At 45.3% G+C, this 18,315-nt stretch overlaps 3 protein-coding genes across 8 annotated transcripts in view; 2 read left to right on the top strand and 1 right to left on the bottom strand.

Annotated features, from left to right (window-relative positions):
* CG34355 (uncharacterized protein) overlaps nt 1–16,140 on the bottom strand; it is a 55,309-nt gene extending 39,169 nt beyond the window's left edge. The window contains 1 exon segment of the mRNA NM_001300559.2: nt 16,034–16,140. The gene's annotated coding sequence lies outside the window, so the exon portion shown is untranslated.
* eIF4G2 (eukaryotic translation initiation factor 4G2) lies at nt 762–11,714 on the top strand. 2 transcript variants are annotated; one of them, NM_001300560.1, is made up of 7 exons: nt 762–1,018; nt 1,388–1,772; nt 2,969–4,758; nt 4,893–5,030; nt 5,084–5,986; nt 6,185–7,299; nt 7,414–11,714. In NM_001300560.1, exons 3-7 carry the CDS (start codon nt 2,988–2,990, stop codon nt 9,703–9,705), a joined length of 6,219 nt encoding a protein of 2,072 aa, NP_001287489.1. In that variant the 5' UTR covers nt 762–1,018; nt 1,388–1,772; nt 2,969–2,987; the 3' UTR covers nt 9,706–11,714. The 2 variants fall into 2 exon arrangements, with proteins under 2 accessions (NP_001287489.1, NP_651188.1); NM_142931.4 differs by lacking the exon at nt 762–1,018 and having other exon boundaries at nt 1,180–1,772; nt 7,414–10,171.
* On the top strand, nt 762–18,285 carry CG33111 (uncharacterized protein). Of its 5 annotated transcripts, none has more exons than NM_001014646.2 (9): nt 762–866; nt 1,388–1,772; nt 11,970–12,175; nt 12,239–12,425; nt 12,491–12,809; nt 13,004–13,116; nt 13,178–13,373; nt 13,879–14,239; nt 17,758–18,285. In NM_001014646.2, exons 3-9 carry the CDS (start codon nt 11,989–11,991, stop codon nt 17,940–17,942), a joined length of 1,548 nt encoding a protein of 515 aa, NP_001014646.1. In that variant the 5' UTR covers nt 762–866; nt 1,388–1,772; nt 11,970–11,988; the 3' UTR covers nt 17,943–18,285. The 5 variants fall into 5 exon arrangements, with proteins under 5 accessions (NP_001014646.1, NP_788725.1, NP_001262887.1 ...); NM_176548.4 differs by having other exon boundaries at nt 762–1,018; NM_001275958.1 differs by lacking the exon at nt 13,879–14,239 and adding an exon at nt 13,462–13,688 and having other exon boundaries at nt 762–1,018.
* Nucleotides 18,286–18,315: the final 30 nt, after the last annotated feature.

Genomic DNA, 18,315 nt, shown 5'->3' with positions numbered 1-18,315 from the left:
TGCATTTTCAACCACCAAATAATCCCTTCAGACTCTGTTTGTGGGCTCTATGTGTATATAATTTTTTTAGGCTGCAATAAGGCTCCGAGTTCATTCTTGCACTCGTTTTACTTTAAAGTTTTGGCCATAGTGTATACTGAGATAAGGAGTAATAAGTAGAGAAGGGTATAGCATTGGAAAAACGGATACTAGAGGGAGGTGAGGGCGCAGAGTAAAGGATTATGTGGGAAGTGGAGGGCGTTGCGCATCCGGCAAAACAGAAAGAGCAAAACTTTTACTACAAGCGCGTAAACACTGCAATTTCTGCACGAGGGGTAGTCTAAGAGCATTAAGGGGAGGCAATCCGGAAGTTGCGAATGGAATGGAAACAGGATTCTGCGCATATGCTGTCCTACGAATGCGTAAATTATGAATATATCATTCAAATTAAAATGTAAAGTTAGAATAAACAATAATAACAGCGAAATATGTGTGGAATTTATATGATATTCTGCGTCATGCACCACAATGCGCATTATATAATAATTGTTATTATAACACCTGCATAAGGCCTATTTTTCTATTTCGAAAGAATGATTATTCTTATGATGAAGAACGTTCAAAATATTACGCGCCAAGCTTGAATCCAAGTTCTCCACCCCGGTTTGAGGACGCACTAAAATGTATAATATTCCTGCGGGATATTTCTGGAACTTTCACAATCGATATTCGCTGCGTAGACATCGATGCTGCCGCCATCGAGTTATGTTCCATCCCTACGTGCAACGGTCACTCTTATTTCATCAAACGAAACGGACGTGTTTCTGCAGACTATTTACATTACAAAATTGTTTGTAACAGATAGTGAGCCGTGTATACATAACGAGGTGAAGCAGACGATGCACTAATGTAAAGGCGCAGTGCCAGAGCAACTTTTTGGCGTGTTCCCCGCGTGGAACTGCATTTTTTTTTGTTTCCTTCCTCAGTTTTGTGTGTGGAGTGCGAGCGAGAGAGCGTGCTAGCGAGCAGGAGCAGAACGGTAAGTACTGGCGGCCAGACAGAGACAGAGAGAGCGCAAAAAAAGAGCGAACGGCAAAAAGTCAAAACGGTAAAAAAACATAAACCAACGCCTCGCCTTTTCGGGGAAAAGTATTACCTGAAAATCTGAAAAAGGTTAAAAACCTACAAAAAGTCCCCTTGCCATTAGTGTCAAATTACGAATTGGCACTTGGCTGCCCATTTCTCATTCTCAATCCGGGGCTGAGGCTGCTCAGCTGGACAAGGAGAGGGAATAAATTCGTAGCAGGCGCTGCTTTGGTGTTCATATTCATCATATTGTAATTTTGATTCCTCGCAATTGCAAAATTTAAGCATACGTTTTAACTTCCTCTAACGCCTTTAATTACAGAACAAATTACCGTGAAATTTTAGCACTAGCCGTACGTTATTTTGTATATTTGTACGCATGTACGTGTACGTGCCCCTCGTCCGTCTGCACAAATGCAGATGTGCATGTGCATCACAGTGAATTGGAGTATTTTTATACATGGAATATCTGAGCTATTGTAGTATTCCGGATAGAGCCAACAACCACAAAGACGAGGAGTTTCCACGAGAAATAGGAAAAAGGAACGGAGGAGCAAATAAGCAGCAGCAGGAGGAGGCGTAGAGCTTGACCAGGTGTCAAGGGAAGCCGGATAGGCTTAAAGGCAGGTCTACCTTAGGAACTAAGAAATAGGATAAATCGAATACCCTTATAATCATCACATCTACCAATCGAAGCACAGGAAGCGGTAAGTTTCGAAATCTGACTTACAACTTACTCCCATTCTAGTATTTGCTTGCTTTTTCACGCAATTTACATTAATTGTTTGTTTATTAGTTTAATAACACACTACTACTACTATAACACACTGCCTCCAGTACGAATGCACTCCCAATAAGCGATCGCGATCCCATTTAGAGCAGCACCCACACACTCCAACTGGTTTTGTTTACAAACAAACATGAAACAAGTGAGCCTATCTGCCAGCCAGGTTTTCGTTTTCCTCGCCATGGAGTGAAAAGAGCCATGCACGTACTTCGTCTGCTGGAAAACTGGTTTTCTTCTGGCTTGAAGGTGCTTGGCCGCAAACTGCAGCGGAGTTGGTTTTTCTAGGCCAGCAGAGAGCTCCAAAGAGAACACCACAGTGAATATTGGCCAATGTTTGTCTTCATATTCTTATCAATCAGCATTGAACGCTTGCTTAGCAAAACAACAATGAAATTCCGTTTGGTAGTATTATAACTAAAAGAAATCATATCGTAAACAGTTTTAAGTGATCTAGTTCTTGCGGTCTCCACTGTGCCGATGGAAGTGCTGACGGAATGCCAAACTGGTTGTAGCCATAAAGACGACAGCAGCCCATAGCTCACCTCCTACGCTCGCTGGCAGCTGCTTCTTTGTGGCTGCCTTTGTTTTGTTCCGCTTTAAGGCCAGTACTGACTAATAGCGCCACTTGTTACCGTGTGTCACCTATGTACAAGTATTTAGGCTGCGCAAGTGACTAGTCCATTGATAAAACCGGCGCGATAAGGTGTCGAGCCATCTTCGAAAGCATTTTGGATGTATACACGCCCCGCGAGTGACATCATACACCACATTCCAATTAAAGAGCTCAATTGATTGAAATATTAAAGAATAAAGAAAAGGGTAAAAGAGGGAGTGCATTTGTAAAATAGCCCTTAGTCATAAGATGTAAACACATAATTTGCATGATCATTTTTGGTTGCTTTTGCACACGTTTGATTTAACTCTCATTCGCATGTACTCACGGCTTTGACTGAAAACCTAATACGCCAAGCATTTTCCACATCGCCAACTCCATTTTCACTTTCATTTCCATCTTACTAACATTACGATTTGTACATCTGTTTTGCTCTGGCCGCGGTTTTCCTAACTCTCCGTGTGTGCCTGTGCGTGTGACGGTGCGATTGTATGCGTGTGCAGATCCTTCGAAGGTCCTCCTATGTTCCCTCAACAGGGAGGGGGTGGGAAGGGAACCAGGCCACAGTCGACACATCAGCAGAACCACAACCATCAAGCCCAGCATCACCAGGCGACGCACTCGCACCACCATCACCTCCAGCAACAGCAGGAGCAGCAGCAGTCCCACGCAGTGTTCGTCCCGAACCACAGCGGCCTGCACCACCACCAGCAGCAGCACTTACTGCAACAGCAGCAGCAGCAACACCAACAACAAGCAGCCGTCGCCGCCGCTCATCTTCAGCAACACATCCAACAGCAACAACAGCAGCAGGTGCAAGCCCAGGCCCAGGCGCACCACCAGCCGGTCATCTTCTACAATACCCAGCCGTCCTACGCCGCGCATTCCGCGGCGGTTAACAACAGTGCCAACGGCGGCGGCGCTACCCTCCAACTGAGCGCCGCCGCCAGTTCCAACACGTTGGGACATCCTCTTACTGGTGGTCACCATGGTGGAGCAAATGGCGTGGCGCCGGGGTCAAACATGCCTCGTGCCCTGAGCAACCCAACTCTACCACCCCACTTTCAACAATCAGCTGGCCTGATCGCACCTGCCGGCGGAAATGCGGGTGGACCCTACATTTCCGCCACCTATATACCAATTAATCAGACCGGACCTCTGATGGGCATGCAGCCAGCTGTGACCTTTCCCACTAACGGAGCGGCTGGAGCTTCATTCTATGCGGCTGCGCCACCTCCTCCACAACAGAAACAGCTTCCTCCCACTGCTCAACAACAAGGTCCAGGCGGGGCACCGGGAGCTGCTCAAACGCCGACACTAGCTTACTACCAACTTGGGCCGAACGCTCAAAACTCTGCTGGAAACAACGTGGTTAGTGGTGCCAATACACATCGCGGCAATATGCGCGGAGGGCAAAGATCTACTCCCACCGCCCAACATACCAACTACTTTACCGCATATACCATGGCCCCAGGAAATGCCCAACGTCCCGCTCCGACAAATGTGGCTCCAATGATGAACTCGCGCAGCGGTGCACTGAACGGAGCTGCTGCTTTTCATCATCTGCCGCACAACTTTGGCATTCCCAGTTTGGCATTGGGACCGCCCGCCGGGATGACGACCCCTATTTTGGCTCCGGCTGGAATGCAGGCGCCGCCACCCCAACCACCAGGCGGGCTGCACACATTTGCTCCGCACTTGCAGAGCAACAGCGCCACCACCTTACCTAGTGTCCCAAGTGTGACTGGAGTTCCCGCGGTGGCCAGTGGTTTTTCAACCACCTCGCTTCCAACTCCGTCAGTAACAACAGCACCGCAACTGGGGGCCAACAGCGATAAGGTATGCAAGCGCAAATACGCCATTCCCATCATCCATCCTGACACCATGGAGAATGTGATGGATGGATGGAAAAGATCGGTTTTTATAAAAAAGGACTCAAACTCGACACTAACACAGCACACAGATCTGGACACAGCTCTGGATGACAATAGTACCTTGTGCCTGTACCAGGCGCCCACTCTGATGGACTCTGGCTCGGGGTCATCGTTATTGTCTGGCGCAATGGTAGATCAGCAGATGCAGACTGTGAAGCCGGCGAGTTCCCTTAAGCAGTCCGTTTCCTTGGAAAAGGTGCCAGAAGCGGTGTACTGCAAAGACGCTGTCGGTCAGGACGTACACCCATCGCCTCCACCCAAATCAACGGATAAAGATCAGATCAGCGTAATTGTAAAAGACATACTAGCCCACTCGGGCAACGCAGAAGACCATCTAAGCTTCTGGCAATATAGTGACGGTGAGTTCATAAAAACGTCCAAATTTTCTTTAGAATTGTATTTGTAAACGAAGGGAAGCATCTCAATATCGTTGAAATGTTGAATTGAAGTTAGCCGGGCTTCAAGTGTCAAAGTCTAATGATTCCTCTTGCAGTGGACAATGTCACGGAGACCCACAATAGCCTGCCGCTAGTACAGTCGGACTTGCCCGATACAACCGATACGTGCCAGCAGCCAGTGCTTTTCCAAGAGCAAGCCAAAAAGCAACGTCCCAAATTGGCCAACAAACAAAGTATGTTCCGTGACAATTAATCCATTAACGTCGACTAAATTGTTTGCTCACAGGTACAGCTACGCCAGCATCCATAGCGAATGACGTAGCTGAGGCAGCAGCCAGCGGTTGCCCAGGCGTCTCCATCCTGTCCAGAGGCCAGTCGATGGTAACACCAGCTGGCCCCTCGACACCCCCGCCACCTTCGCGTGTCGCCCAGCAGAAGTCGACCAAGTCGATAGTTACCACAGCTGTAGCTGCGTCGGTTAAGCCAACAACGGGTTCACCCAACAGGAAGTCGAGTATTCAAGCCGCCACCTCGACTACGACCAGTTCGGGTGCCTCTTCGTCGACAGCCTCAACACCGACCCACGCATCTAGTAAGCTTAAACAGCAGCCTGTTAACAATCTGCAGCATGGAAAGCAGATTCCAGGAAAAGTATCAACTCCAGCATTACCACCGACTGCTTCACGAATCTCGGCCGCTGTTACCCTGCTTGCCGGCACCGCGAACATAACAACCACTACCAACTCGTCCAAGAAACAACGGCAGGCCCAAAAACGGGCCAGGGAGCTGGAGAAGAAAAAACAGAAATCCTCGATAACAAGCACTACAAGCACTCAAGGGCAGAACAACAATGGCAAGGGCAATGGTAATGGCAACGCCGCGCTAGAAATTAACACAAATAGCAACAATGCTGCCACAGTGACCACAACATCAATGAGCACACTGACCACAACAACCACGGCAACAGCACCCACAACCAAACAAGAAACGGCGGCTGTCGATGACAAGGAGACGGCGCAACCGACGACTGATACGCTTAGTGCAACTAGTAATAATACTAAAGTAAGTTCTATTCTAAGAGACAAAAAAACTATGCTCAATCCCAAGGAGCAATTGACAAGCCACAACAACAACAACAATAATAATAATGAGGATGGCATCGAAGCGAAGGTGGAAAGCGATCCTGAATGTAAGTACAAATTATTTAATTTACAAAAATTAGTCTTTTAAAATTAGTTACGACAAAGCATGGGAGCGTCCTATCTTTATACATACAGCTCTTCTAGTTGTTATTTTCTGTGCAATTCTTTTCATAGGAATTGAATTTCCTAAGAATTTATCTTATAAAACGATAACGATAGTCAAATAAAAACATTTTTTTTTTCAGCTGACATCAAAGACGACAGCATGTCGAACATTACCGGAGAGAAGTCGGAGAAGCATTTAGCCAACGAAGAGATTGTGGCCAAGTTCCTGCAGAAGGACAGCCCCGACACATCCGTTGTGCACGCGGAGACGCAACAGCTTCAATTCCTTAACAGTAGTAGCTCAGTTTGTGAGGAAGATGAGCCAGTTCCGGTGATCTCTGAAGGAGTGACCAAAACGGAGGAGAATGCTGAGGCCGAAATCAAGTTCGGTGATTTTCATGAGGATCCACGCAACGACACAGGTTTCATATGCAGCTCCACATGGTCAAGTTCGACGATCAGTAAGGCGGCGGAGGACGACTCATCGCAAAGCAGCAGGAGTGCAGATAATGTGGATTGTGCTCCCAAGGTTGTCGAACAAATTTCTGAAGAGAAGAGCGCAAGTAGCACGAAGAGCTCTCCGGTACATAAGGCAACTGGCTCAGGACCGGGGTCCCCCAAAACAAAAGAGCTGAAGTCGAAGAGTCCCAGTCCGATTCCAGTTCCTCAGGTTCCCAAAAACTATCGCTACAGCATTGAAACTTTACGTGAGCTTGCCAAGCGAAGAGACTCACGTAAGCCACCTATGGTGCCCTGCCAGAAGGGCGACTGCATCTCACAGCTGTTCGTATCGCGCCAGCAGCAACCGCAGCAGCACCATGGCCAGCACATCCAGCAATACCAGCATATGAGCTTTAACGAATCATTGGACTATGTGCCCGGGAAGCGTGGTCGTGGTCACGGACCCAACAAGAAGCACCACGACCAACATCAGCAAATGGGCGGTTCCAGTGGTATGGGCAGTGGAAGTGGCGGAGGAGGTGGAATTTCGAACTCCAGTCAGCGGCACATGGACATTATCCGCGTGCAGCTATCTCTTAAGGAGGAGATAAAGCTATCCGAGTGCGAAAATGCGTGGCAGCCAGGTACTCTGCGCCGCGTTTCAATGGCCGGTGGTCAGGATGAAGATGACGATGTCGAGGGAGTGCTGAAAAAGGTGCGCGGTATTCTCAACAAACTGACGCCGGATAACTTTGAGGTGCTGCTTAAGGAGATGTCCAGTATCAAGATGGACAATGAGGCTAAAATGACAAATGTAAGTTGGCTTAAATGCATATGTATGTACATATAAGCATTAATCTAAATACTTTGATATACGATTTGAATATTTTTCTTGAAAACTAACACGGTATCGACATATTTATTTCAGGTCATGCTGCTGATCTTCGAGAAGACAATTAGTGAACCGAACTTTGCACCCACATATGCCCGCTTCTGCAAGGTACTTTTCCACGAGATCAAGGCCGAAAACAAGTCTCTTTTTACCAGCTCGTTGATCACCCGCATTCAGCATGAATTTGAATCAAATGTAAATGATGCCAACGCAAAGTCCAAGAAGCTGCAGCCAACAATGGAGCGCATTAACCAGTGCTCGGACCCAGCTAAAAAAGCCGAACTGCGCGCCGAAATGGAGGATCTGGAATACCAGTTCAGACGACGTGCTTGGGGCACTGTTCGTTTCATCGGCGAGCTTTTCAAGCTGCAGTCGCTGACCAACGATCGAGTTCTTAATTGCGTGGAGTCGTTACTCGAACACGGATGTGAGGAGAAACTGGAGTATATGTGCAAGCTACTGACCACAGTGGGTCATTTGTTGGAATCTAGTCTGCCGGAGCACTACCAGCTGAGGGATCGCATTGAAAAGATATTCCGCCGCATCCAGGACATTATAAACCGTTCCCGAGGTACATCGCACCGCCAACAGGTCCACATTAAGATCAGCAGTCGAGTGCGGTTTATGATGCAAGATGTGCTCGACCTGAGGCTACGCAACTGGGATCAGCCAGCCACCCATCAGTCAGGACAGCAGGGCGGACGCGGTCAACGACACAAGCAGCACGATGACTCCAAGGATCAGTCCCACAGCACCGGTGGTGGTCGTGGAGGGGGAATGAATCAGCACCAGCAGTCGTCGACTCATCACCAGCACCAAAAGCATAATCAGCACGGTCACGATGGCGGAAACTACTTCATGCAGAAGATGCCAAACAAACAGCATCACGAAAATCAGACCCTAAGCATAGATCCCAGCAAATTGCGATTTAGCAACAGTAGTGCCACCGACGATTCAATTGCTAAGCTAGGCAACTCTTCGCACTACCAGTGGCGCAATGTCGGCAACCGTCCGGTCAGTTCAACGCAAGTAAATGCATCAAATGCGCCTCCGCCTACATCCTTGTTGAAACGGCCAGGGCAAAACTACAAATTCTTGCCGTATCAGCAGCCTTCGGCGGTTGCGGGCACTGCCAATGCACCTGCTGGCGGTAACAAGAGCAATGTGGAAGTAAATGACGCATTCGATGGCAAGCAATGTCAGGGGCTAATTACAAAGCTAGTCGAGGAGGCTCTTAACACGCGCGAATGGCAACCGGAGGTCCTAAGTATATGGCGTTCGCATAGCGGCTCGCAACAGTCGAAGACTTTGTTCCATTTACTCACGGACTATTTGCACAAGTCTACGGTGAAGCGTCAGCACCGGCAAGCCTGCGGCAATATCTTTGCTTATCTAATGGACAAGGATGCCGTGGAGAAGGAGATTTTTGAAGAAGCCTACTCCCGGTTTGGCGACGATTTTCCTGATCTGCTGGTGGATGTACCAAACGGCTGGGGCTATGTATTCGAGTTCCTGGGGCCCATCATTCACTCGGGCCATTTGGACCTAAAAGATGTTTGGCAGCGGCGCTGGCTTGATGACTTTTTCTTTGCCGAGCGTTTTGTGTACGCCTTTGTTAGCTACTTTGTTCAGGAATTCGGAGCCGCCTATGCACGCAAGTTGTGGCACAACGATTACAAGCTTGATCGAGGCCAGCTTTTCTGGAGCGACGTGCGCAAGTATCGGGAGTTTGTACAGTCGCACAGTTTTTACTTTCTGGACAACGGACCCGGACAAAATCAAGGACATGCCAAAGTTAAGGCGCCCACAACTCCACGTTCGCCGGTGGAACATGTAGAGCGGATTAGACACCTGTTAGCAATATCTTGCGACATGGCCATCGACTACATAAACACTAACGTGGCCATCAATGACAAGTTTGTGAGGCAGCTCACTAGATTCCTGTGCTGTGATTTCGCCCTGACTGTGATGACAAATACCCACAACAACATCAAAAGCGGCGGCAACTCTAAACCGCTGCAGCTGAACACCGAGAGCTTCCGTAGCTGTTGCACTCCACTACTGCGACTGTGTATCGACGCCCAGGAGGCGCTGGAGATTGCTTGCATAGACGAGGCTGTGGACGCTCTGCAGCAACACTTTATGACCGAGTACGAGGACGACATGGCTGCCGGCGAAACAATCTGCAGCACGTTCAGCGTTCTGTACGAGAGCGAGGTGATACCCAAGGAGTCGTTCGACAAGTGGTATAAGCTAGAGATGGCACATTCGAGAGCCTACCGTCGCCCATTCATTGACAAACTGCGGGGTTTCATCGAGGAGATGTAGCTGACAAAACATTAACCAGCCCATCGGATTGCAGAGAAACAAATAACCACAACGAAGCAAACAACCAACCACAAACTGATCCATACGGCAACATCGTTTGAAACCATTCCTTAGACTAGGCGCGGTCGTAGGTGTCGAAGTCAAAAACAATACCCAAACGATCATTTTAAAATTTCACATGTCAATCTTACAACACATGGGGTGTCTCTCTAACACATTTGTTTGTTAGATACGAGGAATATATCTGGCAAAATTAAGATTTGCAAACACATAGTTTGCACGATGACTAGATCAGACGTGATGAAAATTTTTTGTTTTTATACACAGATTTCTTTGGGAACCTAAAACTTATCCATTTCATTTGTATCACAACACGTTCCTTAAAAAACTCTAAAGATTATTCCCTTTGTATGACTTGGTCATAATTCAGATAAACATATTTACACATTACTCGTATCAAAAGAATAAAAAAAAAAAACAAAAAAAAAATTGCAAAACTATGTAAAACTGAACCTACGATGCCGAAAAATATTTTGAAGAAATCAAATTCTGACAATGCCTTACCCAATGTGAACTGGGTATAGAAATATATTTATGTATATTTACATATGGACTATTAATTTTTGTAAACTCACAGTATTTCGTTAAACATTAAAATTATTGCGGACTTCATTTATAGAACTAGGTGCGTAGCTTAGCATACTTTTCTAGACTTTAAACAGAATTTTGTTTATTTTACCTTTCAGTACAAAGCATTATGAACTTCGTTTTGTTTGATTTTTTATAAAGAACTACCAACATTGATTTACCTATTTTCTATGCGAATGGCTCAAAACAAATACGAAAATTACTCCTTTCCTAACAGATCTGTATTTCCAATCTCAATTCTGAGGCTTCTTGATTGACTCAGAAATTTCACGTATATTAAATCAAATATATATATAAATAAATTAAAACAATATTAATTTATAAAAAATTATACGTACGTATACTAAAAAAAATGTAAATTATAAAATTCGTAAAGACATGTAAAGTATTTAGCACACAAAGCATGATTATCCAAAGATAAATCTTAAAATTAGCTGTAAAAAGAAAAAAAATACAGTAATATTAATTTCGAAAATATATAAAACCCAATATATAGCTATTTAAACCAAATTAAACAAAAAAAAAAAATAATCAAGCGTGGAAGCAAACACAAGGTAACGAGAGAAAAAGCAAAAACAAAGAGCTCTAAGCCGCCTTTAATTAGTTATTTTTATAAAATTGAACGAAAAACATACAACTAAATTGAAAAACAAAAGCAAATCAATCTCATAAATTTATATATAAAATATTTAAAGCGAGGAAACTAACAAATGTAGCAAAAAAAAAAAAAAAGAGTTGTACTAGACTCGAGAATTTATGTATAAACTTTGGGTTTTTTTTTATTTTTACACTACAAGTGACAAAATATGAAATTGAATTACGGCAAAAGCAAAGGAAATTGTACGCATAAGAATTAGCAAAAGAAAAAAAACAAACAATGAAAACCCAATGCAAAAACACAGTTAAATTAAAATAGTTAAGAATTGACAAAACAGAAGGAAAAAAAAAACAAGCAAAAGGAAAAGAATCGCTTCTGCACTAACAAGCAAATATTTCTAAAGCCAAGCTAAACCATTTATAAGCTTAAATCGAGCAGTGGGCGTGGCACTTTAACTAGTTTCGTAGCAACTTTCGGCAGGCATTCCAAATGCTTTCGGCCAACTTCTGGTATTAATTTAAACAAGGCAAAATGGTGTCCTGCATTTTTAGCAGTCGAAGAAGAAGATTGAGCAAAGTAACAGCAGAATCCGAGCGAGTAGAATACAATACCCGACAGAAGCACACACATGCGGCACCCAGGGCAAAATAGAGAGACAGGAAAAGGGGCGTTTAAAGCAAGATTAAACAGAAACTGTAAACAGCAAATAATAAAATCGAAAAGTAAAACTCCAAGTCGTTTCAATGTGGGCACCATCCCCAGGAGCGCTTGGTCACATTCGCGGCATGCAACACTCACTTTCATCTGTAGCAATTCCCATACACCCTCAAATCGCATCCAACACACCTAAAACATTCATCTTTTGGTGATGGCAGCATTAAGTTCCATTTGCATTGCTTAGCATAAGAGGTTAAGGATTTGGCTTTAAGGCTTGTGCGTTGGCAAAACGTAAGCAAAGTTATGCTCATTTTTTCTATGCTCAGTTATTAATTAGAACTATAATTTACTCTTCCGTCAGGCAATAAATCTTCAGGACTATGGAGCGACGCGGTCGCATTCCGGTGGCCAAGTTCCGCACCCAGGAGGCCAAGACACGCAGTAGGAGTCGCGTCAGGGAGCCGGACTACAACGAGCAGGACCCAGAGCACGATATGTTTACCTTGCTGGAGGATAACATTGCCCTCCGGGAAGAGAACAAGGCTCTTAAGCTGGAAATCGAGACCCGTGAGTTAACGTTTATAATATTATTATAAGCAGTCTAAAAGCTAATCGTTAAACGTTTTACAGATAAAACCACACAGGAAGAGCAGCAGGCTCAGCATGAGAAGATGTGTGCTACTCTGGAATCCCTGCAGCAGCAGCAGACCAACTTCGAGACCCAAATTAAGGAGCTAAGCGCCAAGTTCAACAAGGCTCTGAACGAGCGAAACGCTTTAGATAAGCTGCACAAAATGAAGGTCGATCAAATTCACAAGTATGTTTCAAATCTTAGAAAAAAAGGTTAAAAATTCGTATTATCTGATATATCTCCATTTGCAGTCTCACCAGCGAGCTGGAGCATATTCGCGAAAAACAGCAGGATCAGGCACCTCCAATAGCTCCCCGTTCGGTGCTCGGTTCTGTTGAACTTAAGCGAAAGCTCTTCAAGATCCTGCAGTCGGGCAGCGCAGACAGTGCTGACAGTATCGGAACTCAGGAGCTGGACAGTCTGGTTGATGCCAATTCGGAAGGAGTGCCCATTACCAGCGGTCTGGTGGAGCGTCTGGCCAATGAGTTTTTGACTCTCAAAAATTTCACAAATTCGGTGGAGCTGCAGTTGTACGAGGCCAACGAAAAGATGGCCGAGCTGTTGGAGCAGGTATGATGTGGGATTGTTAAACGAGCTTATTAATATATTGTGATTCTTATAAAAAAAATTACACTTATGAATTCGAGATAAGTAAGTGTTCGTTAGAAAAAACACAACCCCTTGCATGGAAGGAATAGATGACTCATTTTAATAGTCCATGACTATAGGTTTTAATTATTTTTTTTTTCTCATTCTCGTTTTAGCAACACGCCATGGAGGAGGAGAATGAAGCGCTGCGTACGGAAAACAGCAACTTGACCAAAGTGGCCAAATTGTTGACCGAAAACATGAAGGAGAGCGTGGAAACTAGCCAAAAGTGAGTTCATTATTATATTCTTAACAATACTGAGATGTAAAGTAAATGGATTTCGTCATAGAATGGAAGCCGCTCTTATCAAGTTGAAGCAGCGCAATGATGAGCTCACTGCGAAGACTCGAGATCTTACTGATGGCCAGCCAGGATCCAGGACCAGTACGTCGTCCAGCGTACTGAACGAGCAGGTGGAGTTCGAGCAGATTCAGGACCAGGTGCAGCAGCAGGCCAGAGAGCACAACGAGCGCATTGTGGAAATGGTTAGTCCCAAGTTCTGGTTACACTTTGATTTTGCACTTGATCTATGGCTATCAATCTATCTATTCTGTCCATCTGTCAATCCATTAGCAAACACGCAGCGTGTTTGACATTTTCAAGCCGTTCTCGAATATCTTCAAGAGCAACTGAATCACATCAAGATCAGCTGGTGGAGACGATTCCCCCAATGCACATATATAATACGATCTGAAAAATGCATGGAATGTGGCCAGCTGGGCGTGTTGTTGTTCCCCATTCTTGGTGCCGGGTCAACCTTTCTTCTTTCCTCTACCAAAAAAAAAAACCAGCCGAGACACGTAAGCAACTCGCTTGCCGTGCGCCGCTTTCCCCCACTCACGATCCCCTGGCTTTCGATGCACTAACTTGCCCCCTATATGCTTTGATAGATCTTCTAATTTTCTTGCACTACCACCAATCAACCCAATCTCTTCCTGCTCCTGCTCGTCCGCCCCGTTCTACCCTTGTTCCTGTTTCTTGCATTTGTAGCAAAATCTAATGGATGCGGCTATAGCCAAAACTACTAACGATGAACTAAAAAAATTACAACTTAAGTTGGAGATACTCGAGGAGCAGCTGCGCGAGGCAGTCACGCGTGCTGATCGTGCCGAGGAGCAACTGGCGCACTACCAGCAGTCTGAGCAAAAGTCGCTGGTCGCTCCGACACCGCCGCCTCCTCCACCGCCGCCCCCTCCTCCAATGCCAGGAAAGCTTTTTCCACCCGGGGGATTGGTGGCAGCTGGCGGTGGCAGCCTGAGTGACCATATTGCCGGACATAGCTTGCGCAAGGGCAGCGGCGACAAGATCATCGAGAATGTGAAACATCAGGTACAGGCCGAGGCTGCAACAGGTATGTAATCCGATCCAGAATCAAACTGCCTTCCAGTTGTCTAGTTTTGAAAGGAAATATATAGTTTGTGTGTGTTTCAGTGGGTGGACTAAAGTGTCAACGCCACTTTGATGGCCCCCAAACACGTTTACTTTCGCCCTTTTTGGTCTACACTTTTACGACAATGTCATTGGTCAGCCTTTCTTCGTTTTCTACTTAAGATACCTTTGATAGGGGCTGGAAATTCAATAAAGTTTTAGAGCTGCTGGCCAAAAACTTTTTAGCATTGTTGGAAAGAAGCTCAAGTGCCAGAAGAACTCATCGTGAGTACCCATGAGTACGAAAAACTATTCTCAAGTTGAACAGACTTTACTTCATGTTCGAGGCCCTTTATGGGCCTGAATCGATTTGAGCAGATTAGTTTGCCTGCATTGTCTGCGTGAATTCGGGAAATTGGCCTGAAAAAAGCTGTCAGCAGGAGATTTTCCATTTTACCACCCCACTCATGTTACCAGCCATGTGTCTGCGGCTAATCCTAACCAGCCGTGCGTTGACAAGTGCCTGCCATTGTCGCCGTGTCCTGGAGATCTGGTTGAAGCGCCCAACTTGTTGCTGTCAATTGTCAGTTACGCCCACGCCACTCATCCGTCCGGTGGGGCCCGTGTTCCCACTCCTCTTCTCCAACCTCCGTTCACGCAACACACAAACCCGTCTGCGATTGTAATTGATTTTACCTACACGTCGGCTTCTTTTACGGCTCAATGCAGGCTTTCACTGGCTGGCTGGCTTTCCGCCGCCTCCTCCACTTGTGCCCTTCACTCTCGACTGCTGCAGCAGCAACTTCTTAATTGAGTTTGCAAGTAGCTTTTGGATAGGGTCAGGGATGCGGGAGGCAGCGGAAAGTGATGCCCTAGACATGGTATCAATTGGAATTATTAGCACAGGGAGCACGATGCTCCGTTTTAGCATTTAAATGCTGTACGAATGTTATCATCAATACATATTTGAATAATGATGTCACATAAAAATCCAAAAAAATTATTCCTCCTATGTTAAAGCGTTTCTAATGCAATGCTTAAAGTTCTATATTTAAAAAGTGACATACAAGTTTGACAAAAGCTTTGATTATATGTCACTCTGGCCGTAATAACATCATTGTACACAAATTCAATTGACTTTCGGATACGCGATTTCGTCCAGCGTTTTCCACGCAATGAAAAGCTAGTTGAAACTTAATTAGGCTTTAAATTTTACCTCGCTGTAAAGCTGAACTTACTGATTGCTGGTCATTTTGTTCTCACTTTATAATGCATATGGAGGACAACTAAGGAAATATAACTATATACATATATGAAAGTGTGTACTTTATAGAGGGCAAGGTGTTTACATTGCCATGGCACTTGTGGGTCATCTTTGCCGTTTAATGTACGTCTTTGTAACGGTGAAACAATTGTGTAAACGAATCTATTTGGGTTGCAGAAACATTAAATCACACTTTAAATCATCATGTTGTGAATAGAGATATCATACGCATGCAGGGCAGCCTTTCTGATAAGCTCAATGAAAATGAAATCAACTCATACACCCGCATCAAATGGTAAATATACCCATGTACATACATTGTTGTTGAACCTTTTGTGCGTGTGTGCAGCAAGGCAGGATATGCATGATTACATTATATACACATTTGGCAAATATGTATCTACGTGCTATATATTAAATATTGATCCAGTAGCTAGTTCTGAATGTACAGCTACAGGTTGTAACTATGTGGTGATATATCTTTTGCTGGCAAAATTAAAATTCGTCACTTACTTGGGGTTTAAACTTCAGATCAAGGCAGCAATGTCATGGCCATGCTAGGCACACACACTCGCTCACTCCCACACTTTCACTGACACTGCACACTGTCACTAAGCACTTCCGTTTCCGTTTTGTTTTGGCGCTGGTTTCATTTCTGTTGACTACTTTTTGGCGCGCACCTCGAGTCGTATGCGTAACGAGCGCACATTCAAATCGAAATCAATCAACGCGCTTATTGTTGGAAGCCAGAAAAACGCAGCCACGAATGTGACGGTTTATACGTAAATATACGTATATATAAATATTCCAATATATATATTCCATATGTATAGAAAACTTGGCTATATGCAACTGAGTAGCGTAGCGCCTTGCGAGCGGAGTGGAGCGGTGAACGCGCGCGCGTCTCTTGAGGCACGTGAAGCGTTTGAACTGGCAACCAGCCGTACATCAGCTTTACGGCTAGGCATCAGCCGCTGCTCGTGTCCTGGCCGCACTCGTCAAGTCAAGCTCGTCGTCCTGCTCGGCGGGGAGGCAAACACAAATGAAGCGTTCCACACCGGAACGAGATGGAGCGAAGCGAGGCGAAGCGAAGCGAAGTGAATGGAAATGCTGATATTGTCCAAGCCTGGCTGTGTTGTGTGTATACATAACAACAAGTTGCTGCCTGGCATTGCTGGTGTGGCTGCCATGGCCGCCAGATACCTGCTACCAGCTTCACTTTCTACGAGCGACCGACCTCCATGACCTGCCTTTTTGCCGAATCTACGGGCTTATGTGTGTGCGCTAGAGTACGGTTTAAACGAATTGTCTTTGGGAGTGGGGGCGCACACATTTATCAATATCCTCCTCGACACTAAAGCTCTCTGCTCGTCTCTCTGAGTGCCATTTCCGGTTTCATGCGATACATTGAAAACTTAAATTTGATTTAAGTTTCTCCACAGAGCCGCCATGCCGAGATTCCGGCGAACTGGAGCAAAAGGCTTTTGACTGGCTTCCTTGGCCCGGCACCAAGGAAACCTGCCTGAATTTTGGCTTTAAACGAAACTCTCGCATTTTTCCTACACTTTACGCTTGCCTTGCTTTATGTTGGTTCCTGGCCCATTTCCTCCATCCCCGCCCAAAACTGTCAAGCTAGGACCGTATCAAATTCGACGACGATGATGACGATGGCGGAGAGGACGCAATTTATTATTTTTACGAGGAAGGGCCATGGCCATAGCACCGTTCCAGAACCGCAAGCCGCATTGTTGTTACTGGGCGGCCGGGCATGGCTTATTATTATTATTTGTGCGTTTTATATTTCCGTGTTTTATTGCGCCACTTTTCCTGCTCCTGCTTCTGCTGCTGCCAGTCCTGAGCTCTCGTGCTGAAAACCACACTGAAAACACACACACACACACATCTTGAGCAGGAGTGGGAGACCGTATATTTCCATTGACTTGTATCAGGGTCCAACTTCATTTGTCGGCGGTGACAGTTGCTGAGTACCCGACATGGTGCTCGCATCAACCCGTTTGACTCTGTCCGTGATTTATGTCCAATTGCCACCTAGCCAAAGTCCTTTAAAGTCCCAAGATTGCTCGATTACGTAGGTGAGTATTGACTGCTCCTCGGGACACTATTATGTCAAATCCTATGCTAACATCTAACCGCATGTTCGTTCGGCTTTGGTAGCGACTTATTGTAATTTCGCCGCAAAGCCTGGGTCTCATTCACTTTCACCTTTTTTGTTTCAGGTCTTGACGCTCTGATGCGTGAGTTTAAGTCGGGAGGTGTGACCCTGCGAAGACGCAATCGCCGCAAGACGGGCACCAGCGAGGCTCTCAAGGAGATGTTCCAAGTACTAGAGATAAGTCAGAAGCAGAATCGCAACTCTAAAATATGCGTGGATCTGCACTCGTCCCGTGGAGTTGATGTTTGATCCTGTTCCTGACACCTTTCACGCCCACTCTCTTACACCTTGGTCTCAAATCTCAGGACCCTGCTGTCCCTGAACAACGAACATTCCGTGCATTTTCAAACCGTATTATTGTGTGCCTTTTCAAGGATGAAACTGAAGCCATTTTAAAATTTACTAAACTTAAGCTCCAACTTCAGGATTGATTTTTTCTATACAAATCTGACATCTTATATTTTATATACTTGACAATATTTATTTATAACCAACTTTTAACCGGCCTGGCTAATGTGTTCATTTTTGACAGGTCTCGCGTTTTACTAATCAAAACAACCCCAAACAAAAAATTTAATAAACTTTTTTAACCAAAAAAAAAAAGAATTTGTTTTATCTTTAA

This window comes from Drosophila melanogaster, chromosome 3R (genome assembly GCF_000001215.4).
Source record: "Drosophila melanogaster chromosome 3R".
NCBI lineage: Eukaryota > Metazoa > Arthropoda > Insecta > Diptera > Drosophilidae > Drosophila > Drosophila melanogaster.
The sequence above is the reverse complement of the archived record's forward strand: the minus strand, read 5'-3'. Positions and strand labels throughout refer to the sequence as shown.